We start from the raw sequence: 19,370 nt of genomic DNA, 5'->3' as shown, positions 1-19,370 counted from the left end.
ATGTCTTAATTTATTAACTAAAGTTGATCTCGGCTGTGTACTTAGCTTTTAATTCTCTCCATTATACAAAGTTAATTTTATGAGATGTTTGATAATTATCAATTCATAAATTAAAATTGACATAATCTATTTAGTTTTTAACACATTGGAAAAAAAAACTTAAATTTAATTGATTATTCTTATTTTCAGAATATAAAAGACTTTTGTTATTTTGTTCTAGTATATATATCAATAACTCTGAAATAAAGTCCGCAAGGGTTGGCTCAGTTGGTTAAAGAAGGGATAACTATCATCTTGGTCACATATTCGAATCTCATAGGAGGAGAATTTATGATTATATATCCTGAGCCACAGTCTTTCGCTTTACGTGGTTTGCATGCTATTGCGTGAGCCTGTGGGGTTTACCCTGTGCACACCTGAAAGGTAGTGGTTGCGGGTTCTCTATGATAAAAAAAACTCTGAAATACACCATTAAAATTGAATCTTTTAATATAGTCACATGTATGTCTATGTATGTAAATTATTATTTATTATATTTTCGAGTAAATTATGTTGGTCTCGTTTATTTATATGCTAGATATCTTGATCATGTATATATCTAATTGTTATTCAGTAAATTACTCAAATAATATGTATTCATGATTATTCAAAAATTATAATTATCTAATAAATAAATTACAATAATTTATATATCGTAGTCATAGTAGCACTGACAATCAAACAATATATGTTTTTACTCAACAGTGCATCATTCACGGATGTGACATAAAAAAATTCATATATTGTAAAGACTAAGGGGTCATTTGTTAACCCCTGTACCATACCAAAAGTACTGGACGAAGCTTGAATCACCTGTTCAGATTGTTTGATAAATTTTTTTGTTAGCTGGATGAGCCAAGAATTTAGCTGGACGACTCATTCAAAAAAATAGTTGGATGGTTCATGTAACCTCAGGATATAATAAGTTTTATAAGTGATATCAATCCACTAGACCATAATACAAAAATATAATATATTTATTTATAATACATACGTGATTTTCTTAAAAAAAGTATAAAATTAAAATTCCATGCCATATATTAATTTTATTTAACATTTATACTTATATTTTTAGTTTTTAAATATGTTTATATTCAAATAATAATGTGGATTTTAATATGAATACATTTGTCTAAAATTTGTTTAATAATTTTAAAATTAAACTTACAATTATATATTTTTCATGTTTACGACTGAAAATATTGTTTACTCTTTAAATCTTTAAATGGATAATATTTATTCAAAATATATTTATGTTTTTATTATTAAATTTTCAAAATACGTGAAAATTGTTATTGATTATTAAGATTAAAATACAAATTAAATTTTACATATACGTAAGGATATGATAAACAAATATTATCGTTCAGAAATTTTGATATTTATTTACCAAACAGGATTAACAGTCCAGCATTCAGATTATCAATCGTTCAGAATTTTAATCGTCCAGAAAAAATGATTCAGATTTAACAAATGACCCCTAACTACTGATATTCAGAAGTTTTTTTTCAAGAATGTGAAGATAAATTTGTATTGATATCATCATTCAAATTATTTTGAAGTTTCTTTCATTTATGATTCTAATATTTTTTTTATAGTAACTTGATAACACTGTATATTATTTTTCTAAAATTAAATATTTTCAATTTGATGAATTTTTTTAACTATTAGTTGAACTTGCTAATCCTTTCAAAATATCGACTAATACTAATTTTTTTTAGATAACATAACATGAATTAAATCAAATAGTACAATACATTATAGTTTTGACATTTTTTCAAATAATTCAAAATAGTTGTACAATATTTTTCAACACTAAATATTTTCTTCTAAATTTATTATTGCTAATTTTAAATATATTTTTTCAAAATATTGAATTCTATAATTTTTCAAGTTTCTTATATATATATATATATATAAGTCAAGTTATGTTGATTTCTTGTTTTTAGTTGAGTATGGGAGTACATATATGTTCTGCAAGTAAAATAGTATAATTTTTTTTTTGTAAAATGTATTATAATGTGAATCATGTTCTACAAATATCACTATTTAAATAAATATCTTGCAAATCTCATACATTTGACATGTTGAACATTGAAGAACATATAATTTTACAGAACATGATCAGTTTGAAGAACATACGTATTCACGTTGTAGAACACTTAAATATTTAACTTGCTGAACATTAATGATATAACACCATAACACTTTTTTATATCATGTAGTTTATTACTTTAGTTTTTAAATTATTAAAAATATAATAGATGAATCATTAGATTGGATTGTAATATAAAGTTAGGATTTTGGACTCGAGAACTCCACAAAATAACCATATTAAATTGAATAATATAAAATTTAGGATCTGTCTCACAAATATTTGAATATAAATATATATTTAATTAAATAATACAATAAATAAACTATTTTTTATGAACAAGCATCAAATGTCTTACCATTTTTCAAATAACATGTTAATGAAAATTATTAATTTTACTTTATAGTTGTAGTTTAATTTTTTCTAAAGAGAATGAAAAATATAGGACTTTAGAAGCACCTCTTTATAAATTCACCATCATTGAATATTATTTTAAACCTAATTTTTTTAAAGTGAAACATTAATAAATAAATCGATTAATATATCTTCGTAGTTTAAACGGAGCTTGTGACATCTCATGTCAAATTTTGAATATATTTAAATATTGGGTCAATTTCCAGGTGTAATAATGTAAAACCGGTCAGTTAGTAATTTTGAATATCAATTGACTTGATCGTATAAAAACCTCAAAAATATTAATTTTTATTAATATAAGATATTATAAAATTTATCCTTATTGGTAAGATATTCTCGTCGAGCTCGTAATTTAAATTTATTAAACCTAGATAATGATGTGGTATTTTCGGCTGGGTCATGTAGTCAAATTTCGAGTATTTTTTCAAAATGGATAAAATTCTGATTTTGAAACTAGTAATTTTGATACATATTATCAATTGACTTGATTTTATAAAGACCTTAAACACATTATTTTTTACCAACATAAGATATCACAAAACTTTTATTTGTTGGTAAGATTTTCTAGTCGAACTCGTAATTTAAATTAAACTTAGGTACTGACGTGGTATTTACAGAAAAGTCATTTAGTCAAATTTCGAGTATTTTTTGAAAAATGGGTCAAGTTCTAATTTTGAATTCAAAATAAATTAAAATACGCTAATTATAACTTATCTAAATATGTAGTACACATATATATTATTTATATAAGTGTATCTCTTTTCAACATATAAAAAAAATTAATTATATGTATAATTTATTTTTTATTAAAAAAATATATTAAAAATGTATGAGATATATTTTTCAAATTAAAAATTGTTAAATAAATAAGGGAATGACCCATGTACTATACTTAACTTTGTATCTCAAATTTAGTTGTTCAAAACTAACTCTACAAATATTTTAGTAATCATGTTTAAAAGTTAAAAAAATTGTCGTTTTTTACGACAATCACATATGATAAAAAACTTAAGTAACATGTGGTATAGTGGTAATTTGATGTGCTTGTGAATGTAAAGACTCAGATTCAATTTCCCCAACAACTTCTTTTTATATAAATTTAAAGAGATTTTTTAATCTAATAATGAATCAATCCCGGGGCATAGGCTCCGGAACTCTGGTCAAGTGGTGGGTATCATTCTTTTATATAAATTTAAAGAGACTTTTTGATCTAATAATGAATCAATCTCGGGGCATAGGATCCGGAACTCTGGTCAAGTGGTGGATATCATTTTCTCTCGAAAATAACACGTATCACTCCAACATACGTGAGTATTTAAATTTTCGTAATTGACTGATTTTTTCTTTGATTCATAAAGCACAGGTTCCTGTTTTCCTAAGCAATTTTTGTGCTTCACTAATAAAAGGTATTTATGGTATAAGGCAGTAGTTTAAAGTTTAAACAGGCCATAACAAAACAAACAAGATAAAAGACAGAAGCTAAAAGGAAAGAAAAAGCATCAAACTTGTACAAACTATGAAACTTTTTTATTTCGTTTCCTTCTTGTAAATAAGCATAAGCACATGGAACCTACCACCATTTGTACAGGATTAGTAATGAAAATGAAAGCAAAAAACATGAAACAGAGTTTGTAATTGCATGCATGTTAGCTCCACCAACAAATATAAAAATTGTGTGTGAGAAATTGTAACATGCCAAAACTGAAACTAAGGGCCTGTTTGGCGAGGGCTTATAAGTTACTTATTGACTTATAAGCCCGTAAGTACTTATCGAGTACTGTTTGTGTACCTAACTTATAAGTCGGATTTTCAACTTATAAGCTGATAAGTTGAATGTTAGTAATGACGTACTTTTTCTCAACTTATTTTGATTTTTTACATTTTTATTAACTTTAATTTTAAAAAATATATTTTTAAATATTAATCTAATCTAAAATTCATGAAATAATATGATTATATTTAAAAATTATTTATTTTGATTTTTTAAATTAAAAAAAAATTATGACTTATAAGTGAAACTATCCAAACACTTACGTAACTTATAAATATTTATTTACTTATCACTTATAAATTACTTATTCATTTTAAGTCATAAGTTACTTATTTTAATATTTCCCAAACGGGCACTAATTGCCAAACAAGAAAAATCACCTGAAACAAACACTCATCTCTATTCTATTCTCTACACTCAACGAATCAATTCCCTATTCTACTACTCCCTCCGTCCCTCCCAATTGTTATCGTTTCTGAGAGAGTTTTCGGCACACATGTTAAGATGAATGGAAAGTATAGTTTTATAACCTTTTTAAAATTCTTTTTATGAATAAAAATAGAATGTTTAAACTTTTATTCAGAAAAATAATTTTTTTTTTAAAAGTTAAATAACTATACTTTCTCTTCATCTTAAAATGCGTGACGGAAACTCTCCCACGGATGATAAGAATTGAGAGCGACTGATGGAGTATATTTTACAATTCCAGTTCATGCTTTTCATCAACCTTTTTCAACCAGAAAACATCGACTGATTATTACAATTTCTTAAACACCTGCCGTTCCTTTTATTTTAACCTCTACTTTTCTGATGCAGAACATTATCTTATTACTATTGGCTAGCATTACAGATTCGTACGAAAATTGTAACATGTATGTGAACGATGTTGCTGTTAAGTAACCGGTCACTCTAAAATTGTAAGGTGTTGTAAAACGCCCCGATAGTACGTATACAGTTATACTCTTCAACAGTAACAACGGAACCAACATAATTATTGAGCGAAAAAACTGTATTTGTAACTTTTTTGGGTCAAATTGAACTTACTGAGGAGATTATAAATGTCGAAGCTATTGATATTGAAACAGATGTCAGATTAAAGTATCAAACTATATCATATCTTCGACTAGTTAACAAAGAAGTTGTTATGTATTATCATGTGTTGGTTATTACTTAATAGCAATTCTTGAAGAAACAGCCAGATTAAACTTTAAGGAGGAGCAGCGTACGCCACATGAAATTGGCAGAGCTTGTGATATAAGTTGTTGTTTTTGTTTGATTCTTAGTGATTAAGCTACTAATTAATTGTGGTTAGGACCCCTCTTCCTTAAAGCAGATCATGTCCTAACTCCTGACCCCCACTTAATCCAACATCAATGCAGCATTTCTCAGTTAAATTTATATATTTTTTTCCTGCTATTTTGTATTTTTACATCATAAATTAGAATCTCACAAGCAGAATATAACAAAACTGTCACAAATATTAAAAATCGCATGCCCCAGAGCTTTAATTACAGACTAACATAGTTCTAGTACCTGTAAGCATATAATATAAGATCTAAATGAGATCTTCATCTAATACTAGGGCTGTCAAAAAAATACGGAAAATCCGATATTCGTCCGAAAAATCCGCATCCGTATCCGAAAAAACGGATATCATCCGTATCCGAGAAAAAACGGATATTATCCGTATCCAAATTCGGGATATTCGAATCTGAAACTAAATACATATATGATACTTAAATTATATAAATATATAATTATATATAATTTAAAATTTATTTTTTTAGTTTATAGTGTGTAAATGTATTAAATAATATGTTTATACAAATTTTATATAATTGTACACATACTTTATACATATATAAATATATTATTTGTATTTAATCATAGAAAATGTTCAATAATCATCGTCAAAACAATAGGGACAACAAAAAAATTTAAAAAAATCCGATATTCGTCCGAAATATCCGCATTCTTATCCGAGAAAAAACGGATATTATCCGTATCCGAAATATAGTGGATATTATCGGTATTCGAATCCGATAATTGCGGAAACGGATACAGATATAGGCATACTATATTCATATATCCGAATTATCCATTTAACAACCCTATCTAATACCTTAAAATTTTAGATGAGCTACTTACTTAACATCCTAATAGAGCTCAGACTTACACAGACTTTTGAGTGAGGAGGAGTGTTAGCATATAATATAAGATCAACCGACATTTCTCTAATAACTTAAGATTTTAGATAACCAGTTGGTTACTAAAGAGTTCTTTTTCATTTTACTTGGTATCTACGAGACTCGAACCCCAGAAAACAAGCTTCTTCATGAAATTTATGTTCCGGGACTGTTTCCTGGCCATGTTAATGCGAAAGACTTGGATTTTCTTTATCATCAATCTGCAGGGAACTGATAGTCGGCAGGTGAGTAGGGGAAGATATTTGCTACTTTACATAGCACCCACAAGTTACTTTTTTTCAAAGCTGATATGCATGCCCCTTTAGTTCCTCTACTTCTAAGTTGATCGACTTCATATCAACTTGTTACTTCTTGTTTTAAAGAGACCAAATATCACTCTTGCATGTACGTGGATCTTTCACAATTTCTCACTTTTGGGTATATTTAGTGACACGATAATGAACATAGTAGCAATTTCTACGACTTTTTCAGTCAAGAAAATCCCACTTTATATTTTACACGATCGTATATTGAGGAATTAAATACAAGGGTAGTCTAGTCTTTGTAATTGAGTAGGTATTGGGCTCTACAACAACCCGAACTGATATATTACAAAATAATTTTTAGCGATTTTTCGAGATTAGCCAAGGTTAAAACAAAACTTCTACTAATCTGCGAAGATTATGACTCCCAATCAAACATGCGTAGGACTTCAAGCATCGGTTACACCTTGTTTCCAAGTTTTAAAAAGAATAGAAAACAATTGGGATAAATAAAACAGTTTCACTTTCATTTATAATTTTGTTTCCGAACGAAAGTATGTGATAGTTAATGCAAAATTTACAAAACTTTCACTAGAATGAAAGTTCTTTACCTCCTTATCACTTTATTCCTTCCATTTTAAAATCTCCGAGAACGCCTAAAAAGCGTTTTTTGTTCCATTGGAATAGGAAAGGTGCTACCGAACATTATGTCGATATGATCAGTCTACTACTTCATAGATGTTCGAAGAGCATATACGCGAATATTTTGATTGATTTATGAAAAACTATTTCTCGAATACTTGAAAAGAAAAAAAAGTGAAGATAAGGTCTCTCCACTCTCCATGATCAAATAAAGGACGAAACCTCCCATCGAAAAATAGAAACTAAAAGCAAAGAAAAAACCAAAAATACCCTTGCTCAGTCTCAAATTTTTGGTTATAAATAGAGCAATACTTGAACTCTACACTTCCCTTTTCTCCACCACTCTTACTAGACTCTCTAAATATCATCATGTCGACTCATGAACCGGCTCTGCTCCAGTTCTCTCCCGACGAGATCAACGACCTCTTGTCACTCATTAACTACTACCCGACTACTACTAGTACCACCGCCACCACTTTATCGTCGTCTTCGGATACGAATAAGTCCGTTTATTCAGTGGAAGAGCGAAAGCATAGACGGATGATATCGAACCGGGAGTCAGCAAGACGGTCTAGACAACGAAGGAAGCGACATTTGGAGAAGCTAGTGATGGAAATGAACCGGTTGAAATGTGAGAACCGGGAGTTAAAGGAGCAGTTGTGTTTGGCTTCATATCATTCTCATGTTGTTATGCTTGAGACTGAGTTGCTTAAGTCCGAATATTTTAACCTTGAAACTAGACTTTCCTGTTTATATCCGAGCTTGATGTCCTTGCAGTTGTTGTGATCATTTTGGTTCGGTATTCTGTTAACCGAACCGAATGCTCAACCGAACCGAATACTCAGCCTTAAGTATAAGTGGAGAAATGTTAACATCACAAGCAAGTGTGAATCCTTAAGCCATAGACCGGGTTAAAGCAATATTGCAGATATGTAACTACTATTATAATATCTATAGTATCTGTCAGTATTAACTATACTCTGTACATATTTTTATTTGAGTGCTTGAGTTTGTGTATGCCTGCGAATGTCATAATTAGAGCTGACCAAATGTGCGGGTTTGAACCGTCCGCTCGGGACCGGTTCATACGGAAACCCGGTATTATTCGATCCGAACTGGGTCGGTTCAAATCCGCATAATTCGTAAAAATAATCGAGCCGGTTACGAATCATATATTAAAAAACCGGAACTGGCCCGCACAGAACCGACGCAACCTGCACAGGCCCGCGAGTCAGAGAGTGGAGACAACTCTTTCGAGTGTGTTCTAGCAAATCGAACTGCATTAAGAATGAGGTTTTAGGCATGTAAACACATGTAAACTTTCATGTGATTTAGTACATATATCGAACAATTTGAAACATAAGATTAAAGAACCGGCAAGTCATTGCTTGTGATTCAAAATAATAAAATTAATCAATTACCTCATTTCATAAATAATAGAATTATAGTATTTTAACCAAATAATAAAAATCAAAATAATTATGAAATATTAAATAAAATATTATTATTACCATAATTACGAACTGTAATTATTATATATATACTAACTTAAATTACTACAATAAATTAATAATACTACAATTGTCTAAAGACTATAAGACTACAACTATTATAAGGAAAAGACAGAATATTCCAAATTTCCAACCCGCGGCCAACCTGCACGGACCGCTCGTATATGCACGGACTGCACTGCTAAACCTGCACAGCCCGCAATCCGATCATATTTGTGAACCGGATATGAGTTCTTGTTTAGCGGTTTAAACTCGGCCCGAACTCGGTTCGTTTGTCCAACAGGCCGGTTCAATGTTGAGATGTCGAGTGTCAAACCCGTAATAAACCCGGTCCGGTCCGCACTACTGGCCACATGTTTTGGATGTTTTTGGAGATTTTATTCTAAGATTGATTATATTTAGGTGAAGATATATCTATGTAAAATAAATGCAATAATGTAATGAACATATAGATTTTGATGACGCAGAAAACTCCGTGAAAGGGTAAACCTAGTGGCGGCGTGGCGCTAAGGACTTAAAATGTCCGAAAAATGTGTTATATGATCTAGTTCAATTATTTAAAGAAACAATATTGTGATTCGATTTTGTTGAGAACGAGTCGAATTTCACTCCGAATCGTGTTAGTATCACATGTTCTAAAGTTTTCTAAACTTAAATTTAACAAATGACTCTATTTCATAAAGGATGGTTGAGATCTACTGCTGGTCTGCCTCCAGTACAGTAGAGTGACTCCGTAAGCTCGTTTTTAGTTGTAGTCCGAGCTTCGATCTGTGATCAAAAAGGAAATGGTTGAGGCCTTGCAGTTAGCTAGCCGCGGACGACGAAGGCTTAGTTGGGAAAGAATCGTCTGGCAAAACTAGGCGCAAATTTACCTTAATATTGTTAGAATACTAATATAAGATTTTCTCTAAAACCTTAATATCTTGAGGTTTTAGAGCGATTGGTTGCTTAACAAGTACTTCAAGCATAGATCGAAGTTTAGAATAAAAGCATAGCCTAGCACTCTAGCAGGAAACATGAATAATTACGGAAGAAGTTAAGATCCTGCTCAAAGTGGCATAGCACAAAGTTTAGCGTTAAGTTACTTGTAGGGGCATTTGACGGTCGCAGAGAATGACAAAAAAGTGTACGAGAATGAAGATAAATGGTAATGAGAATAACATAAAATCCCGATAAATATAAAGGATATGAGTTACGCTCCATACAACCAAAAATTAATCCAAACATCCCGTTCCCGTTAACGGGGCTCGTTAATCATGAACTAAACGCTACTTAGTAATTAATACTGTGAAATTCTATTTTAGATTACTTCACCTTACTTTGATAGTAAAACAGAGCCTGATGAGACAAGAGTATTGCTTGGCACTACTGCAGCAGATGTGATCTAATCTTAATTCTTAATACCACAAACATATGGTTGTTGAAATGTATATTTGTAGTGCTTCTTTAACTAAGGATTGCAAAGTATATTTTCTTTTTCATGTTTGTATCAGCTTTCTGTCTACATTGCCTTTTTTTTAAGATTTAAAGTTTTAATTGCTTCCACCAACCCTCTCCAACACTCTCAGGCATCAGCCAATAAATTTTGGGACAACAAAATTAGACTCTAATATGACCTGATTCAAAGCACGATAAGATAGATATGAGTTTATCTCTTATTGTTTCTGAGTTTGATTGTTACTCATTTCGAAATTTATTACAACACACTCAGTTATAAGATATATAAGATTAATTATTGAAACGAAGACAAATCCGACATGATCAGCAATATGATTCGAAATATTTCTCTTAAAATAAACAATGGATTTCACTAGATTTTATAACTTCAAAATTTTGAATCAAAAGACTAGTAAAGCATAAATATAAAATATAGGGTTAACTGCACTTTACACCCTCCTACTTTGTTTTAAAAACAAATTTCTACCAAAATTTTGAAAAACTCGGTTTGTATCCCATATAGTTCAACCTGGAAATTTATTATGCACCCATTTTTAGAATTTCGTTGAATTGGATAGAAGTAAAACCGGAAATTCAGTAATACAATTTATCAAAATAAATTTTATCTTTTTCAAATACTATTAAAAATTGATTTTTTTTATACCAACTATAAAATATAGCGAGGGCATTTTAGTAAACAACCACAAATTCAAAACACTATTTGAAACCCGAATTGACCCGCCCAATCCTCATTCAAAAAATCTCCAAAGCTACTACCACCATTACACACACAAATCTGTAAGAATTTCACACACTACTGTGTGCCCATTTCATCATAATGGAAAAAATAAGCGTAGCCGTTCGATTACGACCGTCGAAACACGACGACGTATCGAACGGAAGCTTCTGGAAAGTCGAAGACAATCAAATTTCTCTTCACAGATCTGTAGACAATCCTGTTGTCTCGTTCGCTTTCGGTAATTTAATTTATTTATAATTTGTGATTTTTAGGTTACTGTGTGTTTTTAGTGTGTGTTTTGATGTGTGAATTGTGCAGATCATGTGTTTGATCAGGAGAGTACTAATGCTAGGGTTTATGAGCTGCTTACTAAGGATATTATTACTGCTGCTGTTCAGGGGTTTAATGGTAATTTCCCTCTCTTTTCGTGTTTTTGTCGAGATTTTGTTTTAGGCTGTGATTTGTTCTGTGTTTGTTGTAATTGGAGTGGCTAGAAATGTTGAAACTCGAGAGGAGGATTTTGGAAAAAAAATTAGTTTACGGTGTTAATAAGGGTACTTGTAGTTAATTTTGTTTTGGAATTGAAGTGAACATTAATACTGATTGATGAATTTTTTTCATAAAAGAATATAATAATAATTGGCAATGTGGAAGAAAGTATTAAGTTCTGAACACTGCATAAAATTGTGGTCCGCCTAGGCATTTTGAAGCAGCCATGTGTCAATTGCGGAAATTTTAATATATATTTTGCATAACGTGGCTTATGTTTTCTGAAGATAGTAGTTCTTTGAGGATTATGTGTTGATTAGAATCATTGATGAATTATGCTGCTTGGACAAGTAATTATCTTTAGGGGCCTTGAATTTCAGAAAGAGCAGTTCTTTGATGTTTGTACAATGTCTTGTTATATTGCTTCTGCGTTTCATTTGCTGATACTTATTATGAATGTAGGAACTGCGTTTGCATATGGTCAAACTAGCAGTGGCAAGACATTTACCATGAATGGTTCTGAAAGTGATCCCGGAATTATTCACCAGGCTGTGAATGATGTCTTTAGAAACATCCAGATGGTAGATCATAATTTATTGTAATTAACATTATTTATGTTTCTTTATTATGATAATAACTGGTTTTTTATTTACAGATAACTGATCGGGAGTTTCTCATTCGAGTTTCATACATGGAAATATACAATGAAGAGATAAATGATCTGTTCTCAGTTGAGAATAACAAACTGCCTATTCATGAGAGTTTGGAGGTGAACAATAAACTTATCATTTTACTCTTCTTATGTTTTATGATTTATATAAAAGACTAAATGTTTTCTTTGTCCAGCGTGGAATATTTGTTGCAGGTCTTAGGGAAGAAATTGTTAACAGTGCAGAACAAGTATTCGATCTCATTCAATCAGGAGAAGGTCTGTCCTCAAACAAGAATGATCCTAGTCTTGTCATAGTCTTTGTCATACCCTAATTTCAATTGAGTTGCTTTACATTTCTTATTAAAATTGCTTATTTCAGTTAATAGACATTTTGGTGAGACTAACATGAATGTCCGTAGTAGCAGATCTCACACAATATTCAGGATGGTATGCATTTTGGTTTTGTGTATATGTTTTTTTATTTATTTATGCCTCTGTGCCAATACTTCCTAGCTAACACATTTAAATGCCTTTGATTTTTATTTAAATTGTATACCAGGTTATTGAAAGCAAGGGAAATGACTCTTCTTCAAACTTCGATGATGCAATTCGTGTTTCTGTCCTGGTTTGTAACTCTGTGTATTCTTCTTGCTTTAATATTATTAGATAGTGAATTGTTAAATAAAATTTTAAAATCTGTAAAAAAAAATTAGAAAATCTGTCTGAGCTATATATGTTTTCAATCTGAATTAGAATTTGGTAGACTTGGCTGGGTCTGAGAGGATTGCTAAAACTGGAGCTGGAGGAGTCCGGTTGAAGGAAGGAAAATACATAAACAAGAGCTTAATGGTTCTTGGAAATGTTATTAATAAATTGAGTGATAGCGCAAAGCAAAGGTATGTATCAACACCTGTTAGTTAGTATAAGGTTCAACAACGTGTTAATGGTTTACAAACCTGTGCAGGGGACACATTCCTTATCGAGACAGTAAGCTTACTCGCATTCTACAGCCAGCTCTAGGTGGGAATGCTAAAACTTCAATCATCTGCACTGTGGCACCAGAAGAGGTGGTGTTTTGTACATTTTCATATACACACACATTGTTTTTTTAATCAAATAAAATGCACTCTGATTTAGAATAATTTGATACATTCAGGTCCACATAGAAGAAACTAAGGGAACCCTTCAGTTTGCTAGTAGAGCTAAGCGCATTACTAACCGTGTTCAAGTCAATGAGGTTTGTCTAATATCCGTTTCTGTCATTGTCCACTTTGCAACATATTCTGAGTAGTTTAAATCTTGTTATAACTTATAATCATATCATGCCTTGCATAGTCGCTTCATACTATTTATATGTCAATGCAGAAGAGGAATGACTCGGTATTTAATACTATGAAGATTATAATTATTATCTAATTATTTTCCAAAGTGGCTATCCTAGAAATAAAATTTAAAGTTCTTATAAAGCACCGTTAAACGTATTAGAATGTAAATTAAATAAAGTCTAACAATTTTTTTTTACAAATATCTTTCTTCAGATTCTGACAGATGCTGCTTTATTAAAGCGTCAAAAGCTAGAAATTGAAGAATTGCGAAACAAACTTCAGGTGATATTTTTAGTTTATATAATGTTGACTGCTGAATTCACACAGAGAATTCCAAGACCAACTAAACATAAATAGCTCGTATTTAGGGATCTCATGCTGGAGTGTTGGAGCAAGAAGTTCTAAAACTGCGAAATGACATGCTTAAGGTAAAAAGTATACTTGTTTTGCTCAACTGGTTTGTTTGTGGATATATATGCCTGTATATTAATTCCTGTCTCAGTATCTTGTCAATTTTCTATTTGTCAACTGAAATAGTAGTAATTTTTTTAATCAATCTGGTTTATGCATAATCATTGGCTGTTTCATTAAGTAATATATGTTCTTTTGCTTAGTATGAATTAGAACGTGAAAAGCTTGCTATGGAACTGGAGGAGGAGAGGAAATCGCACAGAGAACGAGATCAATGTATCAAGGACCAAGAGGTAATCTCTCTATTTTAATAGTTTTATGAAGTTTTAGTGAGAAGAAAACTCCCCTACTCCCCCCCTGGTGTAAATAGAACTTTCTGCATACAAAATTACTATAGCTTCGTTGATTTATTTTGTCATTTGTAAATATTTGTATCTGATGTTTAACTGTTATTGCACCCAGCATCTTAATCAACTCTAATTTGTCCAACACAACTAATGTGTTTTCGAGACTTTCTCCATTTCCGTGCACTACCATGTACCACCTAAGTACTTTATTCAACTTAATTGCACCAGTTACTGATGTAATTAAAGCAAGCTTTTAGTAGAATAACTTACCTTTTTGCCCAAAAAGATTAACAATCAAGATGTGTGGGCAGAGACATCTGTTAATGTCATAGCCTTTTGTCTTCCTCAAGTCTAGTACTAATTATGTTACTAGGGTTCTCTACTCTATTAAACAACTGATCTGGTATATTCTGGCAATCTGCATCTCCTTGCTATACCTCAGTACCAAATTTTGTTCGCAAGTGTAAAGAATGAAAATTAATCTCTTAATTTTTGATAATAAACTAATACATATTGGTGCCCAGGTATTTGTTAAGCAAAATTTGACAGAGGAAAGCAGTGTCAATCACACCATGGGCAAGGGTGATGTTTTTAGTACCCCAGTTCTAAAGCCAGTTCCAAATGCATTTGTTGTCAAGCGATCACATCAGTCAAGGCGATCTGAGTTCAGCCCTCTTCCTGATACATTTGGTGATATTGCTGATGAGGACACATGGTTGCAAATGAACAAAGGCTTCGTTGCAGACCTTGACTCACTTCACATCACTCCAGCTAGAAAAGATCCATCTTTTCCATCAAGCCATGGAGCTTCTGTGAGTTTTTTATTCTCTGATGATATGTTATGTTTAGTTTATAATATTCTCTTACTAAGAGTCTGTAGATTAATTTAATATTGTAGTAATATAAAATCTGAAACAATATGCATCGATACTACTTACAACAGAGACTGAAACTTCTTAACAGTTAAATTAAAAGAGAAATCGTGCTTCAGTGAACACCACTTTGATATGCTGTAATTGTTAATACATCTATTATCATGTTACATATTTTCTCTTTGCATTTTGCTCTTTAAAAGTTTGTTAACATATAATTTTCCTGCCAACACATGGACTCTTGACAGGACCAAATAGATAATCATGCTCTGTCCCTCATGACTGCAGCTGTATTTCGTACCACGTTTCTTCATTCTAGTTTGACAATAAATGACAGATATTTAGAAGAGTAAAATAAAGTAAATCTTTAAACATCTTGAAGTGCACCTAATTATGATATGATTGCTTTTCCTGACTGATGCCTTCCAAATATGGACGTTGTCTCAAGGAATTTTCATTTTCATGTGATAAAAATAAATATTTTATTTCAGAATTGGTCAAATGATATATACGAAGAACAAATACAGAGTCTTCAGAGACAATTGAAGCTTGCCACTGAAGAAAAGGATAGTTTCAAGGTCAGTTGTCAATGATATATATATTTATGTTCTCTTTTTATAGCTCTTGATCAGTGTTCAAAAGATAGAATTATTATCGTCTAATATGATAGGTTCAATAGGCAATAGGTATATTAAAAATACATGCATTTGATTCTCCTTTTGCCTCTGCTATCAAGGTAATAGTACATGTTACTTGAGACGTATGATATCAGGTTATTGCTGGAAAACGGATTATCATAAACATAACCCTTTACTCTTCAGATTGTAACATTGACTGAATTATTTCCGAATACATAATGAACTTGATATTTATGATAACCCATTTACATGTCATACAGGAACGATTTAACTGTCTCTTGATTATAGCTGAATTAAAATAAATAAGAGGACAGATATCAAGTACCTGATGCCAACTATGAACACATTTATATATTTAAGAGTAAAACCTCTATAAGGCCCAGAGTTTATTATTCATATATCAAGGCAAACAACATTGTATCTATTATGTTATGACCGATTACGGTAAATAATCAAGTATTGACCTAAATACTAGATGAAAGAATATATTGTGCCTTGTGTGTGCGTTTAACAGTCAGTAGTCATAAATCCAGCTTAAGTTGGTTATAGTTTACTTGCATTGTAAAATGTTAAAAAACAAAGCTTATTCTAAAAAAGTTCCCCAAAGAAAAAGGAATATGAGCATCTGTAATGCATAAGGCCAAGGTAAAAAAATGGTCCTATTGTTCATCAAGCTATAGCAGTGTTATTAAGACGGCAGTTAATTTCATAATATTCCATAGTTCCTTGAGCTAATGCATTTTTGCTCAACCAAAACAAATATTGTTGGCACACTATTTTTGCATATTCATTGTTGGAAACTCCATTCTTTGTTCATATACATAAATCAAAATGTTATGTCTCGCATCAGCTATCACATACGGAATATGGAGCAATAATAATTTTATTTAGGAACTATTCCTTCTGCATGTCCGTCACATCCTTTATGATTTTTAATATCTACAGAGACAGCAGGAGGAACAAATGCTAATGAACAATCGTTTGATGCAAGAGGTATCTGAACTTCAAAAGGAGGCAGTGCTTATTAAGGAAATCCCTCTAAGGTTGCAAGAGTCTGTAACAAACTGCAAAAATGTTCACAAGGATGCTTTGTCTATTTTCCAGGTGAATATTTGCATTATGATTGCCTCTCTGACTCTTAATCTTGCTGATAGCCTGATACTAATTAGCGAATTAGCATACTTTTGTGATTCTATAAGAATTTTGTAGCTGATGGTCTTGCAAATGATTTAATCAGAACTCGGTAGCTGATGAGAGCTCTCCAACTACAAAACTACTTTCCAGTGCATGTGAGATTGGCTCAATTCTTCTGTCAACCTTAGAAACCCACGTTTCAGGTGCTACTGATATCCATGACACCTCCCTAGGAAGCAGTCACTCAGTTCAAGAACAATGCAACATGCTTCGAGAGAGACTGGTTAAAACAGTTACATCTTTGGGGTCGTCGGAAGCTCCAACCGTCAAAGATGAATATACAAAAAGTTCTCTTCAAGGCTGCGTTAGTAAGGTAGCTGTTTTGTCACAGTTATTAAATTGTCTTGTGCCACTTTCTATGTTATTAATTGTGTTATTCGCTTTCTATCTCTATGTTGAAGTAGTATGATATTATGATTGTACATCTTCCCTTTTTTAAGCTATTGTGTGAAAGACCGGTTCAATTACTGAATACCAAGAGCAGCTAATTTTTGAAACAAGTCTGTTCTATGTCTCACTTACAATATACACAAGTGTTATTTAGAGTTGTAGGCTTGCAGGTGAATTATCACTGGAGTATACTGTTACATGATTATCTTTACTGTCGAAATCTAAATGTACATCTATTTTCAACTAAATAGAACAGTTTTCTTATTCTTTTTCTCCTAATAAATATTCATGGCTCAGTACGTAAATTAATCGTTGTATCTAGGAACTTTGCATGTCTAGTGGTGTACCTTCAGTGATCTTGAGTTGAAATTCCAGAAAGCTGAGTCTTTTTCCATTTCATTTTTGAGTTTACCTTTTCATTGTTGATTAAGGAATTTTCCTTGGGAGGAGAAATCACGTCATGGAGGGAGAAAATGAATAATGAAATCACCTCATTCAAGGAAAAATACCACGGTTTAGAGAAAAAGTTGGAAATCAGTAATCAACTTCTTGACGAGACCAAGGAAAGATGTCGTACTTTAGAAAATGAGTTCTGTGTTTTGAAGGAAGAAAGAGATTCTCTTCTTCAAACTGCTTCTGGTGCATCCCAAAGACTTGCAGTGGTCACTGATCAGAAAGATAAGATACTGCAGGATTTGAAAAGTGAAATGAAAAGGAGGAAACATCTGGAAGAAGTAATCAAAGAGTTTAGCGTTGGTTTCTTATGCCAACACAAGTCACGCGTAACTTTTCATACTGAATTCAAATCCAGAGTTGAGGATTTGAAGGCACAGAAGTCAATTCCCAAATCTCTTGGCTATTGATAGTTTGGAATGGTTTGAATACTAATGCTATCTTGGATGTGTTTCTCTTAACTATTGTACCGTCTTTCTAATCTGAAGATCGTAGATTTTGTCTTCAGTTTTTTAGGATTAGAATTTCTTACGCTGTTAGAATCTGAAGTTCTTTCCTAAGTTAGTTTCTCTGCTTAATCATTGTGCTTTAACTGTAAGATCTACAGCTTGTTTGTATACTCTCGCGTCAACAATATGCAATATGATAATTGCACAATGATTTTGATCTCTAGGTTTGGTATTATGAGCATAACCACGTCCTACAGTTTACAATAACAAAGTTCTGTTAATCCAGTTCAGTTTGTCCGAAGTTCCGTCCACGAAAGGTTTCTTGTTGGCGATGGTACATCAGGTATGGCGTATATAATTTATTATTTTCTAATTAATTGCAACTTTGTGTACACACTGAGAGAGAAAGAAGAATAAACAGATAGATGTTGCTTTAAATGTCTTGAAAGCAAAGGGGCTGCCTGGATATTTAAAAAATGGTTTAAACAAATGTAGATGATTAAAGTGACATTAGACAGTGATGCGGAAATGAAGGCTACCTATAATCCACGCCTGAGACACATGGATGATGGATCCTTCTCCCGGGATCCTACATTTTACTTCTTAGTTGAACACACGTAATAAGTATAAATTTTTATAATTTTGACTTTTTTAATTGGCAACACTTTTTAAATATGGTGGACACATTGCATTCACAATAATTATACCAATCAAAACATTACAAATTTATCGGTTTTAATACTTGGCATGTATCCATAAGACAAAACCGTAGTTAAATGCAACCAAGAAACGTTATAAAATATCTATGGAGGTTAGATTTACATAAAGCGTATTGATCACATAGTATATTCTCTTATGTCTAATGTCGCTGTCTGGGGTGGAGTGACAGGATACGGAAATTAGGGTCAGTGTCCGGCGGGCGGTGGCAAACATGGATGCATATATTCTACCAAAATTTAACAGTTCTAGATTAATTTAATTTTCAACCAAATTTATAGCATGTTCTGGTGAGTTTGAAAGATTGAAAGTTATGCTATGGTAAAAGATTGAAAC

At 31.6% G+C, this 19,370-nt stretch overlaps 1 protein-coding gene across 1 annotated transcript; it reads left to right on the top strand.

Moving 5' to 3' along the window:
* The first annotated feature begins 11,107 nt into the window (after positions 1-11,107).
* On the top strand, positions 11,108-18,571 carry LOC141708430 (kinesin-like protein KIN-7N). The gene is made up of 18 exons (XM_074512077.1): positions 11,108-11,335; positions 11,416-11,505; positions 12,049-12,167; positions 12,242-12,355; positions 12,433-12,514; positions 12,618-12,685; positions 12,798-12,863; positions 12,992-13,134; positions 13,203-13,305; positions 13,395-13,475; positions 13,777-13,845; positions 13,932-13,991; positions 14,178-14,267; positions 14,846-15,133; positions 15,685-15,771; positions 16,777-16,935; positions 17,069-17,338; positions 17,847-18,571. The coding sequence occupies exons 1-18, from the start codon at positions 11,197-11,199 to the stop codon at positions 18,276-18,278; spliced, it is 2,460 nt and encodes an 819-aa protein (XP_074368178.1). The 5' UTR covers positions 11,108-11,196; the 3' UTR covers positions 18,279-18,571.
* The last annotated feature ends 799 nt before the right edge of the window (positions 18,572-19,370 follow it).

The sequence above is a fragment of the Apium graveolens genome, chromosome 2, assembly GCF_009905375.1.
Source record: "Apium graveolens cultivar Ventura chromosome 2, ASM990537v1, whole genome shotgun sequence".
NCBI lineage: Eukaryota > Viridiplantae > Streptophyta > Magnoliopsida > Apiales > Apiaceae > Apium > Apium graveolens.
The sequence above is the reverse complement of the archived record's forward strand: the minus strand, read 5'-3'. Positions and strand labels throughout refer to the sequence as shown.